This window comes from Fukomys damarensis, unplaced genomic scaffold (assembly GCF_012274545.1).
Source record: "Fukomys damarensis isolate Sample0158 unplaced genomic scaffold, DMR_v1.0_HiC HiC_scaffold_28, whole genome shotgun sequence".
In the NCBI taxonomy this organism is placed as follows: Eukaryota; Metazoa; Chordata; class Mammalia; order Rodentia; family Bathyergidae; genus Fukomys; species Fukomys damarensis.
The window spans coordinates 21,666,356-21,689,657 of record NW_022900940.1 but is presented as its reverse complement, the minus strand read 5'-3'; the positions used below and the strand labels follow the sequence as shown (position 1 = coordinate 21,689,657).

The following is a 23,302-nucleotide window of genomic DNA, read 5'->3' as shown; positions in this document are numbered from 1 at the left end:
CTGGCGGGAGCGTGGCTGTGACCACCGTTGACCCCCTTGCGGTCAGTCACGGGCTCCACGCGCACTGTATTAGGTTGAATCAGCCCATTGTAGCAAAAGGAGATGCGGCCCTTCAGGTTATGGGGCTCCTTGCTGTACATCTTCTTAATTCTGTTGAGCAAGATCCCGGAGCGGGGCTGGGGATTTGGCTCTGTGGTTCTGCCTCCTGCCTCGCGAACTCAGGGTTCTGAGTTCGATCCCTGGAATCTCTCTCTCTCTCTCACACACACACACACACACACACACACACACACACAAAACTTGGAGGGCCAGGGATTTAGCTTAGTGCCACCAAACCAGCCTCACAAGCTCAAGGTCCTGAGTTCGACCCTCAGTATCCACAAAAGCAAAACAAAACAAAAAACTGGATGGCAGCGGCTACCTCAGATGGAAAAACCATCCTTTTAATCATTATCATGGGTGCGAAGTGGTATCTCACTAGCTTGATTTGCATTCCCGGAAGTTTGTTATTAAGCAGTTTTTATGTGCTTTTTGTATGTATTCCTTGGAAAATATTGAAATGCTTTGCCTGGGGTGTTTGTTGTTGTTGATTTGCGTGTTTATTTTTGGTTCCAGGGATCGAACTGCTTTCGAGGCAGGCTCCCCAGGTTTTTTTGTTTGCCTTGTTTTTCTTCTGTACCCATAATTGAACTCTTGCGCAAGGGAGGCGCTACTGAACTAAATTCCCAGTCCCGCCCCCTTTTTAAAATGATGGTATGCCTCAAACCTAGGGCTTCGTGCATGCTAAACAAAGACTTCAATGAGCAAGGTTCCTAGCCCCTTCTGCCACTTTTAATTAGATTTATCTTTCTTAGCAAGTTGTAACACTACTTTGTGTATTCTAGGTGGAAGCCTCTGTACCCATCACGGGCACTGGCTCTGAGGCAGAAATGGCGCCAGAAGGGTGTGGCAGAGGACAGCTGCTTAAGCAAGCCCTAGCAGCCTGGAAGCAGAGAGAAACAGGAAGCTACACCCTCAGAGCCACACCTCTAGTGACCAAATCACTCCTCCAACTTGGCACCGCCTCCTATCGAGGGTTAGCTCCAGATGAGCGAGGTGCTTGCTGCGTGATTCATTCACGTTTGCAAAACCCTGCTTCTGAACGTAATTAGGTTACCTGGAAACATTTAAGTCATAACAATCACTTGCAGGCCCTATAATTGGATAATGTTTTCTTTCATTGTGTAGGTTTTCCCTGTTTTAAAGATGTCTTTTGATTTTTATTTTTATTTATTTATTTATTTATTTTGGTACCGGGGATCAAACTCGGGTCCTTACGCTTATGAGGCAGGCAGCAGAACCACTGAGCTAAATCCCCGGCCCAAAGATGTCTTTTGAAACACCAACGTTTTTCATTTTTAAAAGGTTCAGTTTAGGACTGGGATTTAGCTCAGTGGCGTGTCGCCTGCCTCACAAGCGTAAGATCCCGAGTTCCATCTCCAGTACCAATTAATTAATTGCTCGGTTTATATATTTTTCTTTTGTTGCTCCTGTTTTCCCTGTCATAGCTAAGAATCCTTTGTTAGACAGACATGGTGGCACACACCTGTATTCTCAGCACTCTGGAGGCTGAGGCAGGAGAAGCACAAGTTCAAGACCAGCCTAGGTTATATAGTGAGTCCAAAGCCAGCCTGAACTGCGTAAGGGAAACCCTCTCAAAAAACAGCAACAACAACAAAAATCCTTTGCTGAGATCATGAGAGTTTATTCCTGTAAGTTTATCTCTTACATTTAACTTTTGAGGGGTTTTTTTGGATGTAGTATGAAATAAAGGCTCAGTTTTTTTTTTGCATACTGGAGTCATACTAAGCTTATAGGTTTCATCACTAACATTTTATTGTTCATAGTGGTTTAATAGCTGTCATGGGTGTGAACTTTTACATACTGCAGATTATAGTTTTATGCGTTTAGGAATCATATTTATTTTGGTCTTTGCCCAGTGGTAATGCTGTAGCTCGTAAGACAGACTAAGATGATGGCTGATAATATTTTGTATCTCATAGAATGTGGTCTAGGGACCCAGACCCATTTCCATGTTATGACCAAGTGTGGTCCTACCGAAGTTTGTCCATCTAATAAATTCTCCCAAAGAATTCTGTGTATCCTGCCCATCACTGTATCTGCAATTAGTATTCACCTTGTCATGATTCTTGTCTGCTTTCACAGTCTGGTGTTAAAATACTTCCTCACTGGTCCAGCACTCTGTGGAAAGCCGAGGGCACTGCTGACCTTGGACAAATTCTCAAACCCTGGCCCCTCCTGTCTGCTAGACACTGGCCTGGGCCTTAGAAAGGCTCTGTCCATATGCAAGGCGCTATGCCTGGACAGCTTTGTGCTGCTTCTTTGCTGCATGGGGAGGGACTGGGTCTTTGCTAGATTTGGTGAAAACATGTTTAACTTCTTTGTGCTGAACCTGTTTGTGTTGAACTTGTTGGTCAGTAAAATTGTTTTTGCACAGAACTATTACTAGAAAGCAAACTATTACTAGAAAATCATTGAGGGGGCACAAACAAAATATTTACAGAAGACGTAAAGTGCAAAACTAATTTTTTAAAGCTTTTCTTAAGAGCAAAGAGGTGGCAAATTGGTTTTGTTTGGGCTTGTTCAGACAGGATCTTGCTGTGTGGCTCAGGCTGGCCTTGAACTTGTTGTGTAGCCCAGAGTGGCCTCAAATTGAAGATCTTTCTGCCTCAGCCTCTCGAATGCCAGGTTTTACAGACACACTACCACACCCAACAAAAATTGACAAGCTTAACATTTTTCTGGACTGTAGATAAATAGAATAAGCTTGGTGGGGTGTTTTTGGCTTTGTTTTTATTTTGAAATTTTAGTATTTTCAGTTTGTTAAAAGAAATTATGTTATTGGATTTTTTAGCTATTTTTTCAAATAATGTTTGTTATGAGATTGCACTGCAAATTTATTTTCCTTTGGTAGATGGTAACTGACTGGATTTTACCCATTCTAGCTTTGGATTAGATGAATTTAACTCAGGTTATAAGGCTTAACAAATTTTAATACCCTATCTTTGCATAGTTGTGATTTAGTGCTTAAAGAAAGCGATTTCCCTCTTTCTCACCTTCCTTTCAGGGATTGATGTCTGAGGACCTAGAGCCCTGCTCTAGCACATGAAGGTTAGAGTGGGGTTTCCTCAGGTCCTCCGCAAGGGAGAAATGTACATGTCTTTTCCTTGGGGAAAGCATTTCCAGTCCACTGAACTGTCAGATCTGCTGAGCGGTCAGTAAAGCAGATTGGACAGTGCCTCGAAGTAGTGTATGTGTGTGTTGAGGAGGGCGTATTTTAAGCAGTAATGATCAAAAGTGAAGTGATTTCTCCAGGAGCCTAACAGATAAAGCCATGTGCATTTCTAGTGTTCCCACTCTGCAGGAATTATTGTTTTCTAGGAGGAAGAGGGGGCTGTGTGTGAGAGGGGGTGAAAGATTTGGGGTAGATTAGAAAGCATCAAGGAAAGGGAGCATAGCCAGGCGTGGTACCTCACACCTATAGTCCTAGCACTGAGGCAGGAGGATCTCTGTGAGTTTGAGGCCCTCCTGGACTGCATAGTGAGACTGTCTCAGGGGGGAAAAAAAAAGGAAGGCCTGGGGATTTAGCTCAGTGGTTCCGCTGCCTGCCTTGCAAGCTCAAGGTCCTGAGTTCGATCCCCAGTACCAAAAATAAATAAATAAATAAGGAGGACCAGGGATTTAGCTCAGTGGTGCTGCCGCCTGCCTCACAAATGCAAGATCCCAAGTTTGATCCCTGATACAAAGAAAGAGATGGGGGGCATAAATGATGGTGTGAGTTTAGCACTGAAACTTGCTTAATCCTAATGGCCCTTGATCAAAATGCCAACCCCAAAGTTAACATTTGTTTGGGGGCATTTGCGGGGGGCATGGTCCTGCTATATAGTTTAGAGCAGCCTTGAACTTGCTTTTAACCCAGACTGGCCTCAAATTTGAGAACCTCCTGCCTCAGACTCCAAGTGCTGGGATTACAGCCATATGTGGCTATGCCTGGCTGTTTTCTTTGCCTGTTTCTTCTGTTTGCTGCAGTGCTGGGAATTGAGCCCATAGCTCTATGCGTGCTAGGCAAGTGCCTTAACCATTGCCCTACACTCCCAGACTCCAGAATGTTGTTTTTACTTATTTTTGACAGAATGGTTATTTAATTGAGTCTATTTTGTTTTGTTTTTTTGGTACCGGGGAGCGAACTCGGGTCCTTGTGCTTGCAAGGCAGGCGCCGAACCACTGAGCTAAATCCCCAGCCCTATTGAGTCTATTTTGAGTTAGTGTGACATTTTACGGAAGTTGAAGAAAACGGATTTTTGTCTTTTTGTACATAATTGTGGTTTGGCCTAGCTGAGAAACAGAATCCTGCTACAAATTGTACATGACTGATTTCTCAAGCCAAAGTGGGCTTGACAGTGGGCTGGAGCATTAATAGCCCACCTACTGTCAGGAGAGGCCAGGGCAGGCTTTTCCCAGCAGGCCTGCCTGAGGTGGGGATTGTCCCAGAACAGACCCCGGCGGCGTGGGAGCCAGGGTCGTGTCAGCTTCCTCCGCGCAGTCATCTGCCAGCAGCAAGTGTGGGGGTCTGGGTCCCTGCAGAGCCAATGTGAAGGTCAGAACCTGTGTTCTTTATCAGGTACATCTTAAACACCTACTGAGAAACATGAGAAATTACTCTAAGTGTAGAAAATAAACAGTGTATGTTTCTGCTTTTAATGAGCTTATTTTTTGCCTTACCCTTTAGTGGTCTCACATGAAAATGGAGAGTAAACATCATGACTGTCATATATGGAGGCCCTGAACTGATGTTGGTCTTGAGCCTCTGGAAACTAGACCTTTAAGGGGCCTTTTCTTCCTCATAAGCAACACATACTTCATATGTGATAGATACTTTTGTACTTCTTGAATAAATGAATGTGTGTTGCCATCTTAAAACTACAAATAAGCCAAAAGGAGAAATTAAGTCATTTAATCCTTTTTTTTTTTTTTTTAACTGAAGATTGAACCCAAGGCCTTCTCACTGGTCTGCATCCCCACCCCACTTCTAATTTTTGATTTTGAGACAAGTTTTGCTGAGTTTCTCGGGCTAGGCCTCAGGCCTCACCCTCCTGCAGTGCTGGAATTACAGGCATAGGTTACTGGGTCTGACACACAGACCTAACCACTGACATGTTTCTGAAGACAGGAGCGGACTAGCCAGTGCCTCCTCCACTGGTCCCTTGAGTCCTGCACCAGGAAGAAGGCATCTCTGCTGTCGCAGGCCATCCTACACTCTTCTTATGTGGCCACAGGCAACCTTGTTGTGAAGGCAGCTTAGAGATCAGGGACACTGATAGTAGGTTTGCCAGGAAAATCCCCTTGGAAGGAACACTACTTGCCTGCCCTTAAATTATTCTCTTCTGTGAACAGAGTTCAGATTTCAAATTATATACTCAAGCCAGGCATGGAGGTGCTTGCCTGTAACACCAGCACCCAGGAGGCTGAGGCAAGAGGATCACTATGAGTTTGAGGCCAGCCTGGACTACATAGTGAGTTTAAGGTCAGCCTGCACTACAAGGCAAGACTATCTCAAAACAGAAAATAAAAGAAATAAAACTGTATACTCAGTGGCGAAATATTTTTTTAAAAACTCGCCAGGGATTTAGCTCAGAGGTTCCACCACCTGCCTTACAAGCGCAGGGACCTGAGTTTTATTCCTGGTACCAAAAAAAAAAATTCTTTATATTGTTAGGGTTAAATTTTGTTTTCATCCTTTTGGGGGGGTGTGTTCTGGTTTTTTTTGGTTTTTGTTTGTTTGTTTGTTTTTTGTTTTGGTTTTTTGAGACAGGGTCTCACTATGTGGTTGAGACTGACCTGGAACTCGCTATGTAGCCCAGGCTGGTCTCGAACTCACAGCGATCCTCCTGTCTCAGCCTCCCGAGTGCTAGGATTACAGGCATGCGCCACCACATCCGGGAGGTTGAGGCAGAGGCTGAGGCAGGAGGATCGCTGTGAGTTCGAGACCAGCCTGGGCTACATAGCGAGTTCCAGGTCAGTCTCAACCACATAGTGAGACCCTGTCTCAAAAATCCAAAAATAAATAAATAAATAATAAAATAAAAAAGTGTCTCCCCAGCCCTTGATGTTGCTTATCAACAACCACAGGCACCTTAATAGTTCAGAGGAGAATAGCGCTATGTAGTGAGCTAAGTTCAGGGGAGTCTTCAGTAGCTTCATTTGGTCATATTCGGGTTGGGGGCCAGTGGGACAGAAACTAAAGATGATTTACCTAATTAGCGAAACTGCTATGCATGGTGATGTTTATCTATCATTATTTTGCCATTCCTCTCTTCTGGTATCCAGCTTGTCGCTGATGTAAGTAGGGCATTCTTTCCCACTCAGCAGATATGACCAGTGTCCATTTTTTAAGCTTTCAGCCCTTTCCCCTTCATGTTCTAGATGCTCCATACTGGCCTGCAGTGCGTATGTGGCCCTGGCTTTGGGTGATAACCTGATGGCTTTGAATCATGCAGACAAACTTCTTCAGCAGCCCAAGCTGTCAGGCTCTCTTAAGTAAGTATGGCATGGCCTATGTGTCCCTGCTTTGTTTCTCTTCAAGACTTCTTATTTTGTGATGCTGTTGCTTCCTTTCACTGCTGGAGCGGAACATATATTCATGGGGAAGGCAACTAGTTAAATTTTTTCTTATTTTATGTCTTAGCAGTGGATTTTTTTTTTTCACCTGTTGCCCCTGAAGGTTTAGTGGACATGGCATTTGCTATACTGAGCATTAGAAAACAAACTTTAGGACCGGGGATTTAATTCAGTGGTTCTGCCACCTGCCTCGCAAGCACAAGGACCCGAATCCAATCCCCTGTGCCAAAAAAGAAAGCAAGAAAAAAAGCAAGCAAGCAAGCGCAAACTTTGGACTTTCTGGTGTCTGCTGCTAGGTCTGACTGGAACACTTTGGATACCAAAATGTGAGTCCTCCGAAGACCCATTAAAAAAAAGAAATTTGGTCCACATAATTCCAGGGAGGAATGCAATTTAAATAGACAAGAATGTAAATACATTTTTCCAAATTCCTGTATCATTTCATGAGATAGTTTTCTACAAACTGTTATGATACCACTTCAGTATTAATGTCATTCTTGCCGGGGGACCAGGGATTTAGCTCAGTGTTTCTACCGCCTGCCTCACAAGCCCAAGGACCCGAGTTCGATCCCTGGTACCAAAAAAATTAATTAAAATTCTTGCTGGGGATGGAGCTCAGCAGCATAGCACCTACCTGGCAAGTGTGAGGTCCTGAGTTCGATCCCTAGTACCAAAAAAAAATTCTCAAAGCACACCGTCTTTTCTTTATTTGAAATTAAGTAAAATAGCTGGACATAGTAGCACAAACTTTGGGAGGCTGAGGTAGGAGGATCACAAGTTCAAACCCATTGTGGGCAATTTAGCAACTTTGTGAGACCCTTTTTTAATTTGTATCTCAAAATGAAAAAGGGGGCCGAGGATTTAGCTCAAAAAAAATTATTTATATTGTTAGGGTTAAATTTTGTTTTCATCCTTTTTAAAAGACAGCTTAGAGCTGAGCATAATGGTGTGTGGTGTATGCCACCTTTGGTTCTGCCCCCTGCCTCGCAAGCGCAAGGCCCCAAGTTCAATCCCTGGTACCAAAAGTAAAAATAAAAAAGGGTTGGTGATGTAGCTCTCTGCAAAGGCCCTGGATTCAATCCCCAGGACTATGGGGGGTGGGGCAGAAGGAGGAGTGGAGAGCGTTGAGTGAATTGTAACGTGCTTTGAAGGCTTTTTTAAAAGCTGACCCTGAAATGTTATCCGAAGTATTACAAATACAAGTATTCTGCATGACATTGGCTGGAGATTTAGCCAGTGGCAGAACACTTACCCAGTATGTGGGAAGCCCTAGGTTCAATCCTCAGCACTGCCAAAATAAAACAAAAAATACTTCAAAATATAACTACTTCAATTACCAGCACCGCCATGTTGAATATCTCCACTTGCCCTTTTGCCTTTTACTGGTATTTGTTTGTAGAATACAGAATTTAGGGGCCGGGGATTTAGCTCAGTGGTTCCAGCACCTGCCTCGCAAGTGCAAGGACTGGAGTTCAATCCCTAGTACCAAAACAAAAAACAAAAAAAAAAACACTTAGAATTCAGAAGCCATACTCAGAGAAATAATTCTATGAATTTCTTTTTTTCCTTAAAAAACTGGGATGAGGACTGGGAAGGTAGCTCAGTGGTAGAGCACTCAGCATATGCAGGGTCCTGGGTTTTATCTCTAAAACAAAACAAAAACCTAGGCTGACTGTGGTACAGAGGCACTTACCTATAATCCCCTCTATTCAGGAGGCTGAGACAGAAAAATTGCAGATCTGAGTCTAGCCTGGAAAACTTGGTGAGACTGTGTCTAATAAAAATAAGAAAGGACTGGGGCTTATAGCTCAGTAGTAGACCATTTGCCGAGTTTGGACAAGGCTTGGGTTAAATCCGTAGACCACAAAAAGAAGGAAGGAAAGAGAAGGGAGAATGAAGAGGAGGAGGGATAATGAACTCACAGTTTAAAAAAGTGTTTATGCTAGGTGCAGTGACACATGCCTATAATCCCAGCTACCTGGAAGCCTGAGGCAAGAAGATAGCAAGTCCGAAACCAGTCTGAGCTACATAGTGAGACCCTGTCTCAAAAAAAAAAAAACAGGAGAGAGAGAGACTGGAAGAAGCAAGCTATTTACATCAGAGGCTGTACATCTTGAAGAAGGGTGTACATCTTGGCATAGTGTCAAGGGACATAAACAATATGTTGTAGGGCTGGGGATTTAGCTCAGTGGTTCCACCGCGTGCCTTGCAAGTGCAGGGACCCAAGTTCGACCCCTGGTACCAAAAAAAAAAAAAAAAAAAGTGCGTTGTAAAAAGTAGAAAACCTCTGGAAGTAAGGTTGATCCAGCCTGGGTCTGGCACCTTGGTGCTTTTTGACTCTTCCAGCAGCAGAAAGTGAAGGAAACTGATTCTCATTGTGGGGGTCACTGTGTCTTTCTCTGTGTTTTTGTCTCTGTCTGTCTTCTTTCTTCTCTCTCTGCAGTACTTTCCTAGCCCATTTTATTTTTTGAGGCAGTGTCTTACTAAGTTACTTAGTTGGCCAAGCAGTATTCAAACTTGGAATCCTCCTGCCTCAGCCTCCACACACAGTTCTAGAATTACAAGTATGTGCCACTACACCCAGTGTGAACCTGCTATGTTAGAACTTTATTAATGTAAGCCGGGCATGGTGGTGCACGCCTGTAATCCCACTGAGAGGCTGAGGCAGGAGGATCACTGTGAGTTTGAGACCAGCCTGGGCTACATAGTGAGTTCCAGGTCAATCTCAACTACATAGTGAGACCCTGTCTCAAAAAATAAAAAAACAAAAACAAAACAAAACAAACTTTATTAATGTTCTGGTGTTAATATTTTCTAAATAAATAAAGCATATTAGAACTGCTGCTTTTTTTTTGGTACTGGGGATTGAACTTGGGTCCTTGCACTTACGAGGCAGGTAACAGAACCACTGAGCTAAATCTCCAGCCCTGAACTGCTTTCTTAATTGATGTGTGTGCCTTGTTATACTTGGCTAATATGAAAATCATGTATTTTTTAAATGTTTTTAAATGGTTCTTAATTCATCCCGATATTTTGCCTAAATAAATTTAGATTTCAGTTGAAGGACATGAAATATATGAAAGGCGTACCCAGTGTGCAACAACATACATAATGTACCCAGACATTATTCTACATTGGTCCTTGTGTGATGACTTACTTTTCAGTTTGGAATCTGCTTTTTCTTTCAGGTTTCTGGGCTATTTGTATGCAGCAGAAGCCCTTATCTCCCTGGACAGAATATCAGATGCCATTACTCACTTGAACCCCGAGAATGTCACTGATGTCTCCTTGGGAATCTCTTCCAATGAACAGGACCAAGGTTAATGATGCATTTGATCAGAACTGTTCACTGTTTCCACTTCCTTCTGGCTGTAATTCAGAGTGTGGAAACTAAAGGGCAAGGTTGTGAGGGAAGAAATTTTCAGGCCCACTTCTCACATTTTTGGCTGTACTTCCTTTGTAGTAATTGTTTGATAAGTAAACCTGGAAGTTGAAGTTTAAATTCTCATTTTTAAAGGCTGATACTATAGGGATTCTGTTTTTTCTTTCTGTTCATTCTTTCTTTCTTTCTTTCCAAAGAAATGGGGACTAGGTGAGGTGATACGCACCTGTAATCCCAGCACTCAGGAGGCCGAAACAGGAGGATCACTCCAAGTTCAAGGTGAGCCTTGGCTACATAGTGAGCTCAAGGCCAGCCTGAACTATATAGTGAGACACTATATAGTCTCAAAAAAAAAGAGGGCCAGGGATTTAGCTCAGTGGCACTGCACCTGCCTTACAAGCACAAGGTCCTGCGTTCAATCCCCAGTACTAAAAGGAAAGAAAAAGGTAGGGGAGGGAGTCTCAAGCTACACTTGATGGCATACCTATAACCCCAGCTATTCAGGAGGTGAGAGGCAGGAATATTGGAGTATGAGGTTAGCCTGGCACCTTAGCAAGACTCTGTCTCAAAAACCTTTTAAAAGATGATGCTGGGAATGTGGCTGTGTTGTGGAGGACTTCCTAGTGTGCACAGGGCCTTGGGTTCGATTCCCAGTATTATGGGGCAGGGGACATTGTTGCCCAGACTGGTCTCAAACTCCTGGCTCAAGAAATCCTCCTGCCATAGCTTTCTGAGTAGCTGGTACTATAGGTTTGTGCTACCATCCTCCATCTTAAGAGGATTCATTTTGGTTTCGTTCTGATACTGAATTTTTTCTTGAACATATTCCACAATTGGGGGGGTAATACAGACATAGCATTCAAAAGTTAATTTTCGGGCCGGGAATTTAGCTCAGTGGTTCTGCTGCCTGCCTTGAAAATGCAAGGACCTGAGTTCAATCCCCGGTAACAAAAAAAAAAAAAAGTTAATTTTCAATCATGGCTAAGTTTTAGTGGAAGTAAAATTATGTGACATTCACTTTATGGAAGGTTAGCTCTTAGGCTTGTGAGGAGTGGGATTGCATTTTGACAGCTCTTTTAATAGAACCCCCACTACATGGAAAGTCACTACTATGGCAGATTGTTTTACATTGGGTTTCTGTTTCATAAGAGATGGATGTTTATAAAATAAGCCCTATTATCTGCCTCTCAGATTTATTTTCATGTCTTTGCAGGATCAGACAAGGGTGAAAATGAAGCAATGGAATCATGTAAGTAAGTTTTATAAATACTTAGGCAGCCCGGCTGGTATCTCAAAGGCCCCTCTGGTGGCCTGAGGAGTGGTGCTGTGCCTTAGCTGAGTGACCCCTCAGGGAGGTGGCAGGCTGTTCTCCACCCCTGGCAGAGCCTCTTCACCAGCATCTGCACTCTTTCTTTCCCCAGCTGGAAAGAGGGCCCCCCAGTGCTACCCCAGTTCTGTGACCTCAGCCAGAACTGTGATGCTTTTCAACCTCGCCAGCGCCTACTGCCTTCGGAGTGAGTACGACAAAGCCCGGAAGTGTCTGCACCAGGTGAGGCCACCTGGAGGGCTGTTCCTTCCTGTGATCATCCAACAGAGGGCTTTGCCCAAAACTTCTGATCGCTTTGTTAAATATTGGAGTATTACTTTTCCAAATTTTAAAAATATCCTTCAAGGGAAGCAACTGATTGGCCCTGCAAATAAATATAGATAATGTTGAGTTTTTCCTAAAATCAAAATTCCAAAAGATTGAGAACCATCTAAATAAGAGACCACTTGGTGCACACACCTATAATCCCAGCACACAGGAGGTTGAGGCAGAAGGATCACTGCAAGTTTGAGACCACCCTGGGCTACACAGTGAGTTCAAGGCCAGCCTGAACTACATAGCAAAACCCTGTCTCAACAAATACATAAATCCACTTAGATCAATAATGGTGCAGTGGATCACAATATAGCTGTAAACTCTGTGTCCTAAAATGAAAAGATACCCAAGATACACTGAGTAAAAAGAGCCAGGCGTCAACTAGTTTCTATATAATCTTGTTTTGGTTGGCTGGTTGGTTGGTTTTAGTTTGTTTGTTTGGTTTGTTTGTTTGGTTTTTGGTACTGGAGATCGAACTCTGGTCCTTGTGCTTGTAAGGCAGGCGACGGAACAACTGAGCTAAATCCCCGGCCCTGGTTTTAGTTTTTTGAGACAAAGTCTTGCTATATAGCTCAGGCTGGCCTTGAACTTACTATGTAACCCAGGCTGACCTCGAACCTGCAGAGATCCTTCTGCCTCAGCCTCCCGAGTGCTGGGCTTACAGGCATGCGCCACCACGCCCAGCCTTATAATTCTGTTTTTGCATAGAAGAGCTCTGAAAGGACTTGCCAACAGCTGCAACATTAGTTAGGGCTACCAGGATAACACCTGTCAGAGGTGAAGGTTCACAACCCGAGACTAGAGGAACTGCAGACATAGTAAAGAAAGTTGTTGCCGTAAATAACTAAGTAGACCTCTACATTTACCCCTGAAGTGATGCATCATCTGGCCTAAAGGAAGATTCTGATTAGACTTGTTTAAGTATCTACTCATTCCCGGAAAAATGACAGGTGTGGCACCATTTCCATTCCTTTTCCAGTGATTTCACAGAATTGGAAAGGGCTGATTCCTCAGAAGGACATTATCTAGCAGATCCTTCAGAGCACTTATTTTCATGCTAAGTCATGGTAATCAGGCTAAGCAGACATAATACATCATTGCCCCCTGGATTTAAAATTAGAAGATGCCTTCTTAAAAGGGAATTGCAGGGCTGGGGATTTAGTTCAGTGGTTCCACCACCTGCCTCACAAGCGTAAGGACCTGAGTTCAATCCCCGGTACCAAAAAACAAACAAAAGGGAATTGCAAAGTCAGGAAAGGGAATTGCAAAGTCAGGGTATGCAGAATTTTAAGACTTAGTATGTAGGAAATTTGTGCCAGTTAGTATATTTACCAGCAGAATATGAGACAGCTCACGTTCCACATGCTGTCAGAGTAACTACAATTGAAATTAAACTGCTCTCAGGAGGCCAGGCGTGGTGGCGCATGCCTGTAATCCCAGCACTCAGGAGGCTGAAGCAGGAGGATCGCTGTGAGTTTGAGACCAGCCTGGGCCACATACTGAGTTCCAGGTCAGTCTCAACTACATAGTGAGACCCTGTCTGAAAAAAAAAATAAATAAAACTACGCTCAGGAGATACAATGGCGTCCAGAATGTTCCTCTCTAGATAGGTGATCTTGGTTTGGTTAAAGCCAATGATGGTAGCCAAGCATGGTGACAGACACCTGTAATCCTAGCACTCAGGAAGCTGGGCAGGAGGATCACCCTGAGTTGAAGGCCAGCCTGAACTATAAAGCAAGACCCTGTCTCAAAACCTGGATGGGGATTTAGCCCAGTCGCAGCCCACCTGCCCCTCAAGTGCAAGGTCCTGAGTTCAATCCCCAGTACGAAAAAAACAAAACTACAAAACCAAAATGTGGTGATGCTATACTATGAAAAAAACTACAAATGATATTTAATCAACTTAGTAGCATCTAAGTGAGCTTTTCTGATCCCAGATTAAAAAGGTTAAGTGACCAACTGTCTAGGAAAACACATTTGGTATTATCTAGGAATTGAGTGCAGAAATACTCCAGTTCTTGGTGACAAGGTGTAGGTATAATGTCCCTTCTATAAAGTCCTGGACAGAAGGCCCTGCAGCGAACGGGGGCTTCTGATCTAAAGTTCCAGGGTGTACCAGTTTCTGTAAGAAGCAGCTGAGATTCTCCTATAGCAGGGGACCGTGGCTGCTCCCACACTGGGAAGACAGATGGAGTCAGGCCTGGTTTGGGGCCCAAGGAGCTTTTGTTTTGGCCCCTTGGTTTTTGGTTAATCCAGTGGCTGGGCCTTTGTTGATTGGGAGGCCCACCCTGTTGGGAGGGCAGAACAGTGATGTGAGGAGCTAGAAGTGCGAATCTCCCAGTCGCCTCCCCACTGCTAAAACCATTCCTTACATCCAGTCAGCAAAGTGCCAGGAAGTTTCATAAAGTTGTTGCCATATATTCCTGTGTTTTAGAAAAAGTTGCATACTGTGGTCAATGCAGAGAACAGTAAATGACCTGTGTGTATCAGCCACATTGAGGGGGGAAAAAAGATTTTTGATTTTTTTGTTGTGGTTGTTACCGGGGATTGAACTCGGGTCTTGGCGCTTGTGAGGCAGGCGGCTGCACCACTGAGCTAAATCCCTGGCCCAAAAAGATTTTGTTTTGATTTTTGGTTTTTGAGACATAGTCTTGCTAGTTCAGGTTAGCCTTGAACTTACTGTGTACCAGGCTGGCCTCAGATGTAAGACAATCTTCCTGCTTCAACTTCCTGAACGCTAGAGTTACGGGTGTGCACCAGCCATGCTCCGTGAAAAAGAGATTTTAATATCCACAAAATGCTGTAACGATTCTTTTCTTTTACAAAGCTAGGCCTAGCCAAGCACAGTGGCACACACCTATAATGCCAGTTATCTATGAGGCTGATCCAGGAGGATCACAAGTTCAAGGCTAGCCTGGGCTACGTAACAAAACCCTGTCTCAAAAAAACAAAACAATAAGGCTAAGGAAAGTACCAAAGCAGGGGGAAGCAACGATCCGTGGGAACTAGACGTGGAAGTACAAGTTGATAGTAGGGTGAGGAGACGGCTACTGCCCAAGAGGCTCAGACTGATGAGCAAACAGAGTTTCAACACCTGTGACCAGCACGGCTTGGCTTCCTTTCCTTAGTATTGCATCAAAGAAAAAATGCTGGCTTTCCGCTCAGATACAAGGGCAACATGTTGCCTAAACCAGTGAGTTATTTATTTGACTAAATTATATTATGTGTACTAACATCTAGCCAGGTGGGCACCGGAGAACACATCTGTGATCCCAGCACACAGGCAGGCTGAGGCAGGAGGATCCCAAGTTCAAAACCAGCCTGAGTAGCTAAGGAACTTCAGGAACCCTGTCTGAGAATTTTAAAGGGAGAGATGCTGGGATGTAGTTCAGTACGAAGGCTCTGGATTCAATCTCCACTACAGGGGAAAATAGGGAAAGTTCGAATTCTTATTCCTGACATTGGTAACTACTTGCAGCTTACAATACTGAAATGTTACTTAGGAAAACAGGTGGACACTGAGATCTTTGTTTCTTCTTACAGTACTGAGGATTGATCCATGGCTTTGCGCATGGTAGGCAATCACCGTGCCACTGAGCTTCATTCCCAGCCCAACATGCAGTGTAAATACAGCTAGATCAGTGGTGAAGCACCACCAGCAGATATAGATGTGTCCAGTGTAAAATCAGGGTGTCCACACAGGCAGAATAAAGAACCCCAAGCTGGTGTATCCCAAGAGGGAAGAACAGCTTTCTCATATGAAGAACTTAGTAGAGCCAAGTATGGTGACACACTCCTGTAATCCCAGAACTCTGAGAGGCTGAGGCAGGAGAATCCCAACTTTGAGCCCAGTTTGGGCAACTTAGCAAGAGCTTGTCTCACATAAACAGAGCTGACAAAGTAGCTCAATAGGAGACCACTTACTTGTCAAGCTCGTGTGAGGCCTTGGGTTCAGTGCCCACTACTGCCAAAAAACAACAACAACAAAAAAAAACAAAACAAGGAAGTAAATGTTGAACCTAAGGGTTTTTGGTTTTGGTTTAGTTTGGTTTGGTTTTTTTGCCATTACTTGGCATTTGTATGTTAAGCTCCTGAGTTTCATAAATGTCTTTTATTGGGCCAGGCGGCTTCCATGATTCACCCCAAGGAGGTGCCCCCTGAGGCCATCTTGCTGGCTGTGTACCTGGAGCTGCAAAACGGTGAGTCATTCCTTCCAAAAAGCACCGGGTCCCTTCAAGGAAGCCAACATTTTTGTTGTCTGCTTTTTCTCTTCAAAAGCAAAACTTTTGTCTTCTTTGCAGACAGAATCAGGAGTGTCAAATGTAGGTAGAATTCAGAAAAAGAGCCTCAAGCTGGTGCAACCCAGGAGGAAAGGATAGCTTTCCCTTGTTAAGGGCTTGGGATACAGCCAGTGGTAGAGCACTTGCCTGGCATGCATGAGGCCCTGGGTTCAATCCCCAGCACCCTAAAGGGAAACACGTTTTAAACTATCTCATCGTCAAGCCACCCCTCCATCACTTAATTCAGAATCTCTAGGGCCAGGGCCAAGACACTAGCGGTTCCCATAGCCAGGGCTGCAAACCACCCCTCTTACAGTTCTCCCCTCTGGATTTGACGGCCTTCTGTTTGCAGTGGAACTGTCCTGTGCTTTGTTTACTAACGGAGGTGTTTTTGTAGGTAATACCCAGTTGGCCTTGCAGATCATCAAAAGGAATCAGCTGCTGCCGACAGTTAAAACGCACTCGGAAGTGAGAAAGAAGCCAGTGTTCCAGCCCATCCACCCGATCCAGCCCATCCAGATGCCAGCGTTTACCACTGTGCAGAGAAAGTGATGTTTTGATTTCGGAAAACCATTGCCCAAGACCCAGCACAGTATTTACTGACCTTATTAGTTGTATCACAGCAAATGAATAAAAGACATATGCTGAAGGGTGCTAGTTGTGAAGACACTGTTTTGAGACCACTTGAGACCCTGACTTTTTGGGGAGAAGCTTACTTAAAATTAAGGATTTGCAAATTAATTATAGCCATTGACCTTTATGTGGCAGCAGACTATCTTGAGCGATTATGTGATGTATCTGTGTTCTAGGCAATTAAAACAATCTTGTAGTCTTTCTCGTAATGCTTATTTTAACACCTGAGGCTTTCTGTTGAAGTTTTAAAAGCTGGCAGAGAGGAACATCAGCAGCTTTTGAATAGTTGACCTATGGGGAGAGGAGACTAGAGTTGCCATATTTTGTGCCTAGTTATGCCTACAGGGACTGAACAATGTGTAATGACCCATAGAGCTTATAAAACCGTGTTAAAAAGAGGTCACTGATCTGGTGGGAATCCTTTGGCACACACCTCTAATCCCAGCACTCAGGAGGCTGAGGCAAAAGGATTGTCTCGCGTTTCAGGCCAGCATGGGCTACATAGAAAAACCCCAGAAGGGGCCAGGGATTTAGCTCAGTGGTGTCACTGCCTGCCTTGCAAGCGTAAGGTCCCGAGTTCGATCCCCGGTACCAAAAAAAAAAAAATAAGCAGAAGTTCCAGTAGACAAGGTGTGCTGTATTGTCCTGGTTCAGTCTCTGTAACCCAAAGTGGGCCCGCTGGCTTTAGAATCTGTTAGCAGGCAGCTTTAGGTTCATAGCTAACCTCTTTGAAAATAGAAGCAACAAATTAAAAGCTGCTTCTTCCCAGCATATAGGTATTTGTATGGGAGTGACATGGCCAAAACTTACCACTGGGGTAGATGCACTATCTTTAAGTAGCAGGAAAAGGGTACTGCTTTAGAAAAACTGAACAACACCCACTCCCTACTGCCACCGAAGATGGGAGTGGTATCTGGGAAATTCATCAAATCATGCCATTTAGAAGGAACCCTTAGTGTCACCGCCCCTCCAATTCCTCCATGATTTAGAGATAGCTTCAGATGAGGAAGGGCAGTACAATAGAATCTACATGGCTTGCAAGGCAGGTGGTGGCACCACTGAGCTAAATCCCCAGCCCTGTTTTTTTAGTTTTTTGAGACAGGGTCTTACTATGTGATTCAGGCTGGCCTAGAGCTCATTATGTAGCCCAGGCTGGCCTCAAACTCCCAGTAGTCCTCCTGCCTCAGCCTCCCAAGTGGGATTACAAGTGTGCACCACCATGCTCAGCTCCATCAGAACTACCAGAAAAGTAACTACCAGGAGTGGGGTTTGAACTATCTATCCATTGGATCTTAAGTTCACCTTAACATGCAATCAGTTTTGGTTTTTCTTGAGACAGCATCTCATTACATAACCTAGACTGGCCTTGAACTGATAATGGTCTTCCCGCCTCAGCTTCCCAAGTACTGGGATCCACACCCAGCTTTGAATCAGTTTAAAAAATGATATTTTTTCACTCAGTGGAGATGTGTGTGTTTGGGCACCTGCTCTCCTCCACTCCAGTGTGCAGTTGTATTATCAGGGACTCAGCTTTATTAGCATTTGGGCTTTTGTTCCCATAGCCACAAGGTGTCCCAGGATCACATCTGCTGCAGGCAAGAAGAGGGCAGAGGCCACTAGTCTTGGTAGGACTTCATCAGGACAAGTTCCTCTTTGAACCCTAGCAGACCTGTTTCGCCTCCTCAGTCCTGTACTGCAGGGAAACTTGGGAACGAAATGAGGTCACTAACTTAGCAGTGTCTACTGCTGGCTTTTGAAACTCTTTATCTGAAGGGAAGACAGGAAAGTGTTTCCCATCAAGTGAACAAAAGCTAATACCTTGTCAGATTAAACTGCCAGCAGCTTAGCTTCACCATCCTCCCTCAGCAGAGCCCAGCACTTTAAAAAGAAGCTCTTCACTGCTGTGACTTGGCCCTGACTGATTCCTATAGCCAAAAGAGCTTCTCCCCATTTTTTTTCCTGAGTTGATTCATTAAAGCCACCTCTGCTCACAGCCAAAGGGTGGATTTCCTTTTCTTTTGTTCAGTGGTGCTGAGAAACCCAGTGGTGTCTCCCTTTTCTATTTTGAGATAAGATCTTGCTGAGTTGCCCAGGCTGGGCTCATACTTGGACTCCTCCTGCCTCAGCCTCCCAGAGTGCTGGTAAATATTCTAGAATATTTCCTTCCTTTCTCTCCACATTTCCCTCTCCTACTCCCCTCCCTCTCTCCCCCTCTCCCTCCCTCCCTTCCTAGAAACTGGGTCTCATTGTGTTGCATAGGCTGCCCTCCTAAATTAAGGTGAACCTCCTGCTTCAGCCTCCCAAGTAGCTGAAACTACAGATGTGTGCAACCCCACACTGGCACATACACTTTTTTGTGGTATGGATATGCTGCTCAACTTACAGTGGAGTTGGGCTGGGGATTTAGCTCAGTGGTTCCACCACCTGTCTCATAGGACCCGAGTTCGATCCCCAGTGCAAAAAAAAAGAAACACACACTAGAGTTATAGCCCAGTAAACACATCAGAAATTGAAAATACTAAGGGCCAGGGATTTAGTTTAGTGGTACTGCTACCTGCCTCGCAAGCACAAGGTCCCAAATTCTATCCCCAGTACCCCCTCTCCCCGAAAAAAGTAAAAATTGAAAATACCAGAAGTTAGCCAGGGTAGGTGGCATGTATTCCTGTAAGCCCAGCACTCTGAGAAGCTGAAGCAAGAGGTTTGCAAGTGCAAGCCCAGCATGGCAACTGAGCAATTTAGTGACACCTTGTCTCAAAAGCTAAGAAGGGTGGGCAGGGATTTAGCTCAGTGGTTCCACCACCTGCCTTGCAAGCACAAGGACCCGAGTTCGATCCCTGGTACCAAAAAAAAAGCTAAAAAGGGTTAGAGATGCAGCTCAGTGCAAAGGCCCTAGTTTCAATCCCCAATACCAGGGGAAAGAGACATCTATCATGCTACATGATGCTCATCTGGGAAAAAATAAAATTTGAAGTATGGGGCTGGGTATTTAGCTCTGGTTCTGCCACCTGCCTCACAAGCGCAAGGTCCTGAGTTCGATCCCTGGTACCCACCCCCCAAAAATTTTTTTTTGAAGTATGGTTTTTTACTAACCCTAACCCTAACCTTACTCCGTATGAATCACTTTTGCACCATCATGAAATTGAAAGAGTCAAGCTAACCCAGCGCTCTGGAGACTAAGGCAGGAGGATCACCACTAGATCACAGCCAGCCTAAACTATATAGTGAGCCCCTGTATCAAAAATCCAAACAACAGGGGCCAGGGATTTGGCTCAGTGGTTCTGCCGCCTGCCTCACAAGTGCAAGGACCCAAGTTTGATCCCCGGCGCCCCCCACCAAAATCCAAACAGTAAAGCTAAACTGACCATTTTAAGGCAGGGACCCAAAGTGTATGGTATCCTGGAACCTAACAGATGTGTGCTGCCTCAGCCTCATTTCAGAGAGGAGCCCCATCGGCTCGGCCAAACCCCAGCAGTTTAGCCCTAGGTGGGACAGACAACCCTCATGAGTTCCTTCCCAGACCCAGAGAGGACATCCCTGTCTCCAAAGCTGAGAGGACAGAACCCTCAGGACTGCTGGGTGGTCTAACCTCCTGTCACTTGGCCTTCGCCCAGCAGGACGGCACCTGCCACCCACTTCCTCTCACCTGTGTGGACACCACAGACAAAGCAGGCCCTGGAATGGCTGCCACTTCAGTCCTTTCTCTGACTAGTTAGCCAGGAGATCTGCCCCTCACATGACCTGACTTGTGAGCAAATGACTTTCTCAAGTTTTCTGACCAGTTCATAAAATGAGGGCCTGTTTCCTCTGCCTGTATGCTGACTGAAACGTGATGAAGACTGCAGAAGCCTGGTACTTAAGCCTCCTGTCACCCACAGGGCCTGTGTAGTCCAGTCACCATGTGAAGTCCTTCATCCCAGCTTCACCCGCCTGAGGGTCTCATCCCTTCCTGTCCTAGAAAGCCACCAGAACAAAAGTGAGACATGACACCAGGGAACTGCAGCTTCAAAGGTCATTTTATATATTTTTTTAAAAACTTTTTAAATTTTTAGACAGGTGGGCCTCCAAATTCTGGGTTTAAGCCATCCTCCTGCCTCAGCCTCCCAAGTAGCTGGGACAACAGGCATTTGCCACTGTTCACCCATCTTGTCTTAAAAACCTTGATCCTTGGGGCTGGGGATTTAGCTCAGTGGTTCCAGCAGCTGCTTTGCAAGCGCAAGGACCCACGTTCGATCCCCAGTACCCAGAAAAAACAAACAAACTAAAAAAACCTTGATCTTTTCACTGGGACAAATTTTGATCTGGAGCAGTTGTTTAACTTTGTACCTGCATTTCTCCATCTGAAAGATGATGACACAGACAGCACCTTCCTCAGAGGTTTAAGGGCTTGGCCATTGGAATGTGTCTTGAACCCCAAATCTTCAAAAGAGAGCTGGGCATGGTGGCACATGCCTGTAATCCCAGCACTCGGGAGGCTGAGGCAGGAGGATCGCTGTGAGTTCAAGACCAGCCTGGGCTACATAGTGAGGTCCAGGTCAGTCTCAACTACATAGTGAGACCCTGTCTCAAACAAACAAACAAAAAACCCAGATCTTCAAAAGAGAACTCCAGCTGGATATTGTGGCTACACCTGTAATCAGAGCACTCTGGGAAGCTGAGGCAGAACGATCCCAAGCTCAAGCTCAGCTTGCTGGTGGTTTAGCAACTCAAGGAGACCCTGTTTCAGAGTTTAAAGGAGGGCTGGGGATGTGCTTAGTTCAGTGTAAAGGCCCTGGAATCAGTGTGTGGTGTGAATGTGGCAGAGCAGAGAATTTCCTGAACCACAGACTTGGAGGCAGCAGTGGGTGCCTTGCCCAAGTGCCTGCAGGATGACAAGAGGTCCAGGTCCTTCCTGCCCCACTTTTCTCACCCAGCCAGTCAGTTGTGCAGCACAGCTGTGGCTCTGTCCAGGCTCCTGCAGGGAGACACTCTGTCTCTTCTGGTAACTGCTCTGCTCTCTCTGTTGAGCTTCTGCTAATCCCTGTGGTACACGCATGTGTTTACCAAAATGGGTCCTCCGCCACCTTCCAAAGGGAGTCACTGCCTCCCACCCTCAGACCTTTGCTTCAGTCTGCTCTGCAGCCTAGAAGTTTCTCCTTCACAGTCTCAACGGGTCAATGTCCCGCCACCTCGCCCTGGCACTCCAAGGAGCCCTCTTATGCCCAATTCCACCTTTCACAAGGCTCAGCGAGGGCAGACTCCGGGCCGGTGAGCACGCAAATCTGCAAGCCAGGCCATGTTCTGTCATCGCTATGCTCGTTGTCAACTGTTTTCTTTCCCCTCCTGGATTCTGAGTGCCACTGAAGATGGGCCGTGCATTACACAGCACGTGGATTGTTCTAGATGAACAGCTAGGTCTGCTGCCCGGGATGTTGGTGTATTTCCTTCCTAGGCCTGGCGTGTTAGTCACCCAGGACTGCGGTGGAGATGGCCCAGGACTCGTGGGGCCTCTGCATCCTTGACCCTCAGTCTTATGGAGTGAATTAAATAGTGGCCAGGGATGGGTGGGTTAGTTACTGGCCAAACTCAATCCTCCAAGTCAGCTGGCCCAGCCTAAAGTAAACAAACGCTTGCACAAAGCCCCGATTTACACATTCATCTTCCCCCGCTCCCAGGGAAGGACAGGGCAGAAACGCAGGCTGGGTGGGGGTGGGGTGCCACTGGGAGGAGGCCGCGAGTTCATTAGCCCCCTCATTTGGGCAAAAGGAATCCGTGTGGTGACAAACAATTGTCCTGGAGGATTTAGGGGGATTTGGCCAAGTGTCCCCGTGGGCCCCCAGCCTCCTCCTAATCCCGTCCACATTTCAGACTACTTAGGATCGCATTAAATGTCAAAGCCGGCGTTTAGGGAAATATCTACATTTCGTATGCATCGCCCGGGCCAAAAGAAAAGCTGAAACGAAGCTTCGAGCATTTGGCGCGAGAGGCGCTCTGTGTGGTCCGAGCGTGAATGGGAAGAGGGGGGCGGTGCCCTCGCGGCCTCCCAGCCTAGGAATGCGGCCCTTTCACATGGAGAAAATGCGCAGGCTTTGTCCGGGCCTCGGCCTCCCGGAGGCGTGGAGGCGCCCGGCCGGATTGTCACAGCTGCATTTGCATGTGAGGCCCGGGTCCCATCCCCACCCCCCGGCTCCTCCCGGCGCGACGGGCGGGGGCCTTGGGACTCCGCACCGCCTCAGCCTCGCAGCTCCTCGGTGGTGCTTTCCGGGGCGCCGGGCAGGTGGGCTGTTCTGCACTCCACACTCAGATGCGGACAGTTGTTTTCTAGGAAACAAGACCGAGGTGTTAGATGAGCCATCCTGTGCCCGCTTACGTTCCCGTGCCAGGTCCTCTCCGTCAGGTGTGACACCATCGGCGGGGCAGAGGGGAAGGGTGTTCACGAAGATTTAACCCTGGGGGCTGGGGATTTGGCTCAGCGGTTCTGGTACCTGCCCCGCAAATGCAAGGGCCCGAGTTCAATCCCCGGAACCAAGGGGAAAAAAAAGATTTAACCCTGGGCCTTTGCCCTCAGACCTTTTTTTTTTTTAACGTGGTCCCCATAGGTCGCGAAATGGTCCTCGCTGGGCTCGAACTTGCGCTCCTCCAGCGTCGGCCTCCCGGAGTGCTGGGATCCCAGGCGCGCGCCGCCACGCCCGGCCTTCTGCACATCTTTTA

The 23,302-nt window shown here is 45.9% G+C and overlaps 1 protein-coding gene across 5 annotated transcripts in view; it reads left to right on the top strand.

The window, feature by feature from the left end:
• Window positions 1-16,793, top strand: part of Cnot10 (CCR4-NOT transcription complex subunit 10) — a 71,255-nt gene extending 54,462 nt beyond the window's left edge. For 4 of the 5 annotated variants that reach the window (XM_033756984.1, XM_010629643.3, XM_033756983.1 and 1 more), the window contains 6 exons: window positions 6,484-6,597; window positions 9,867-9,997; window positions 11,274-11,309; window positions 11,482-11,609; window positions 15,826-15,901; window positions 16,380-16,793. In XM_033756984.1, coding sequence (XP_033612875.1) covers window positions 6,484-6,597; window positions 9,867-9,997; window positions 11,274-11,309; window positions 11,482-11,609; window positions 15,826-15,901; window positions 16,380-16,534 — 640 coding nt within the window. In that variant the 3' untranslated portion in view covers window positions 16,535-16,793. The remainder of the gene's footprint in view (window positions 1-6,483; window positions 6,598-9,866; window positions 9,998-11,273; window positions 11,310-11,481; window positions 11,610-15,825; window positions 15,902-16,379) is intronic. The other variant, XM_010629646.3, reaches the window with a different exon arrangement.
• The last annotated feature ends 6,509 nt before the right edge of the window (window positions 16,794-23,302 follow it).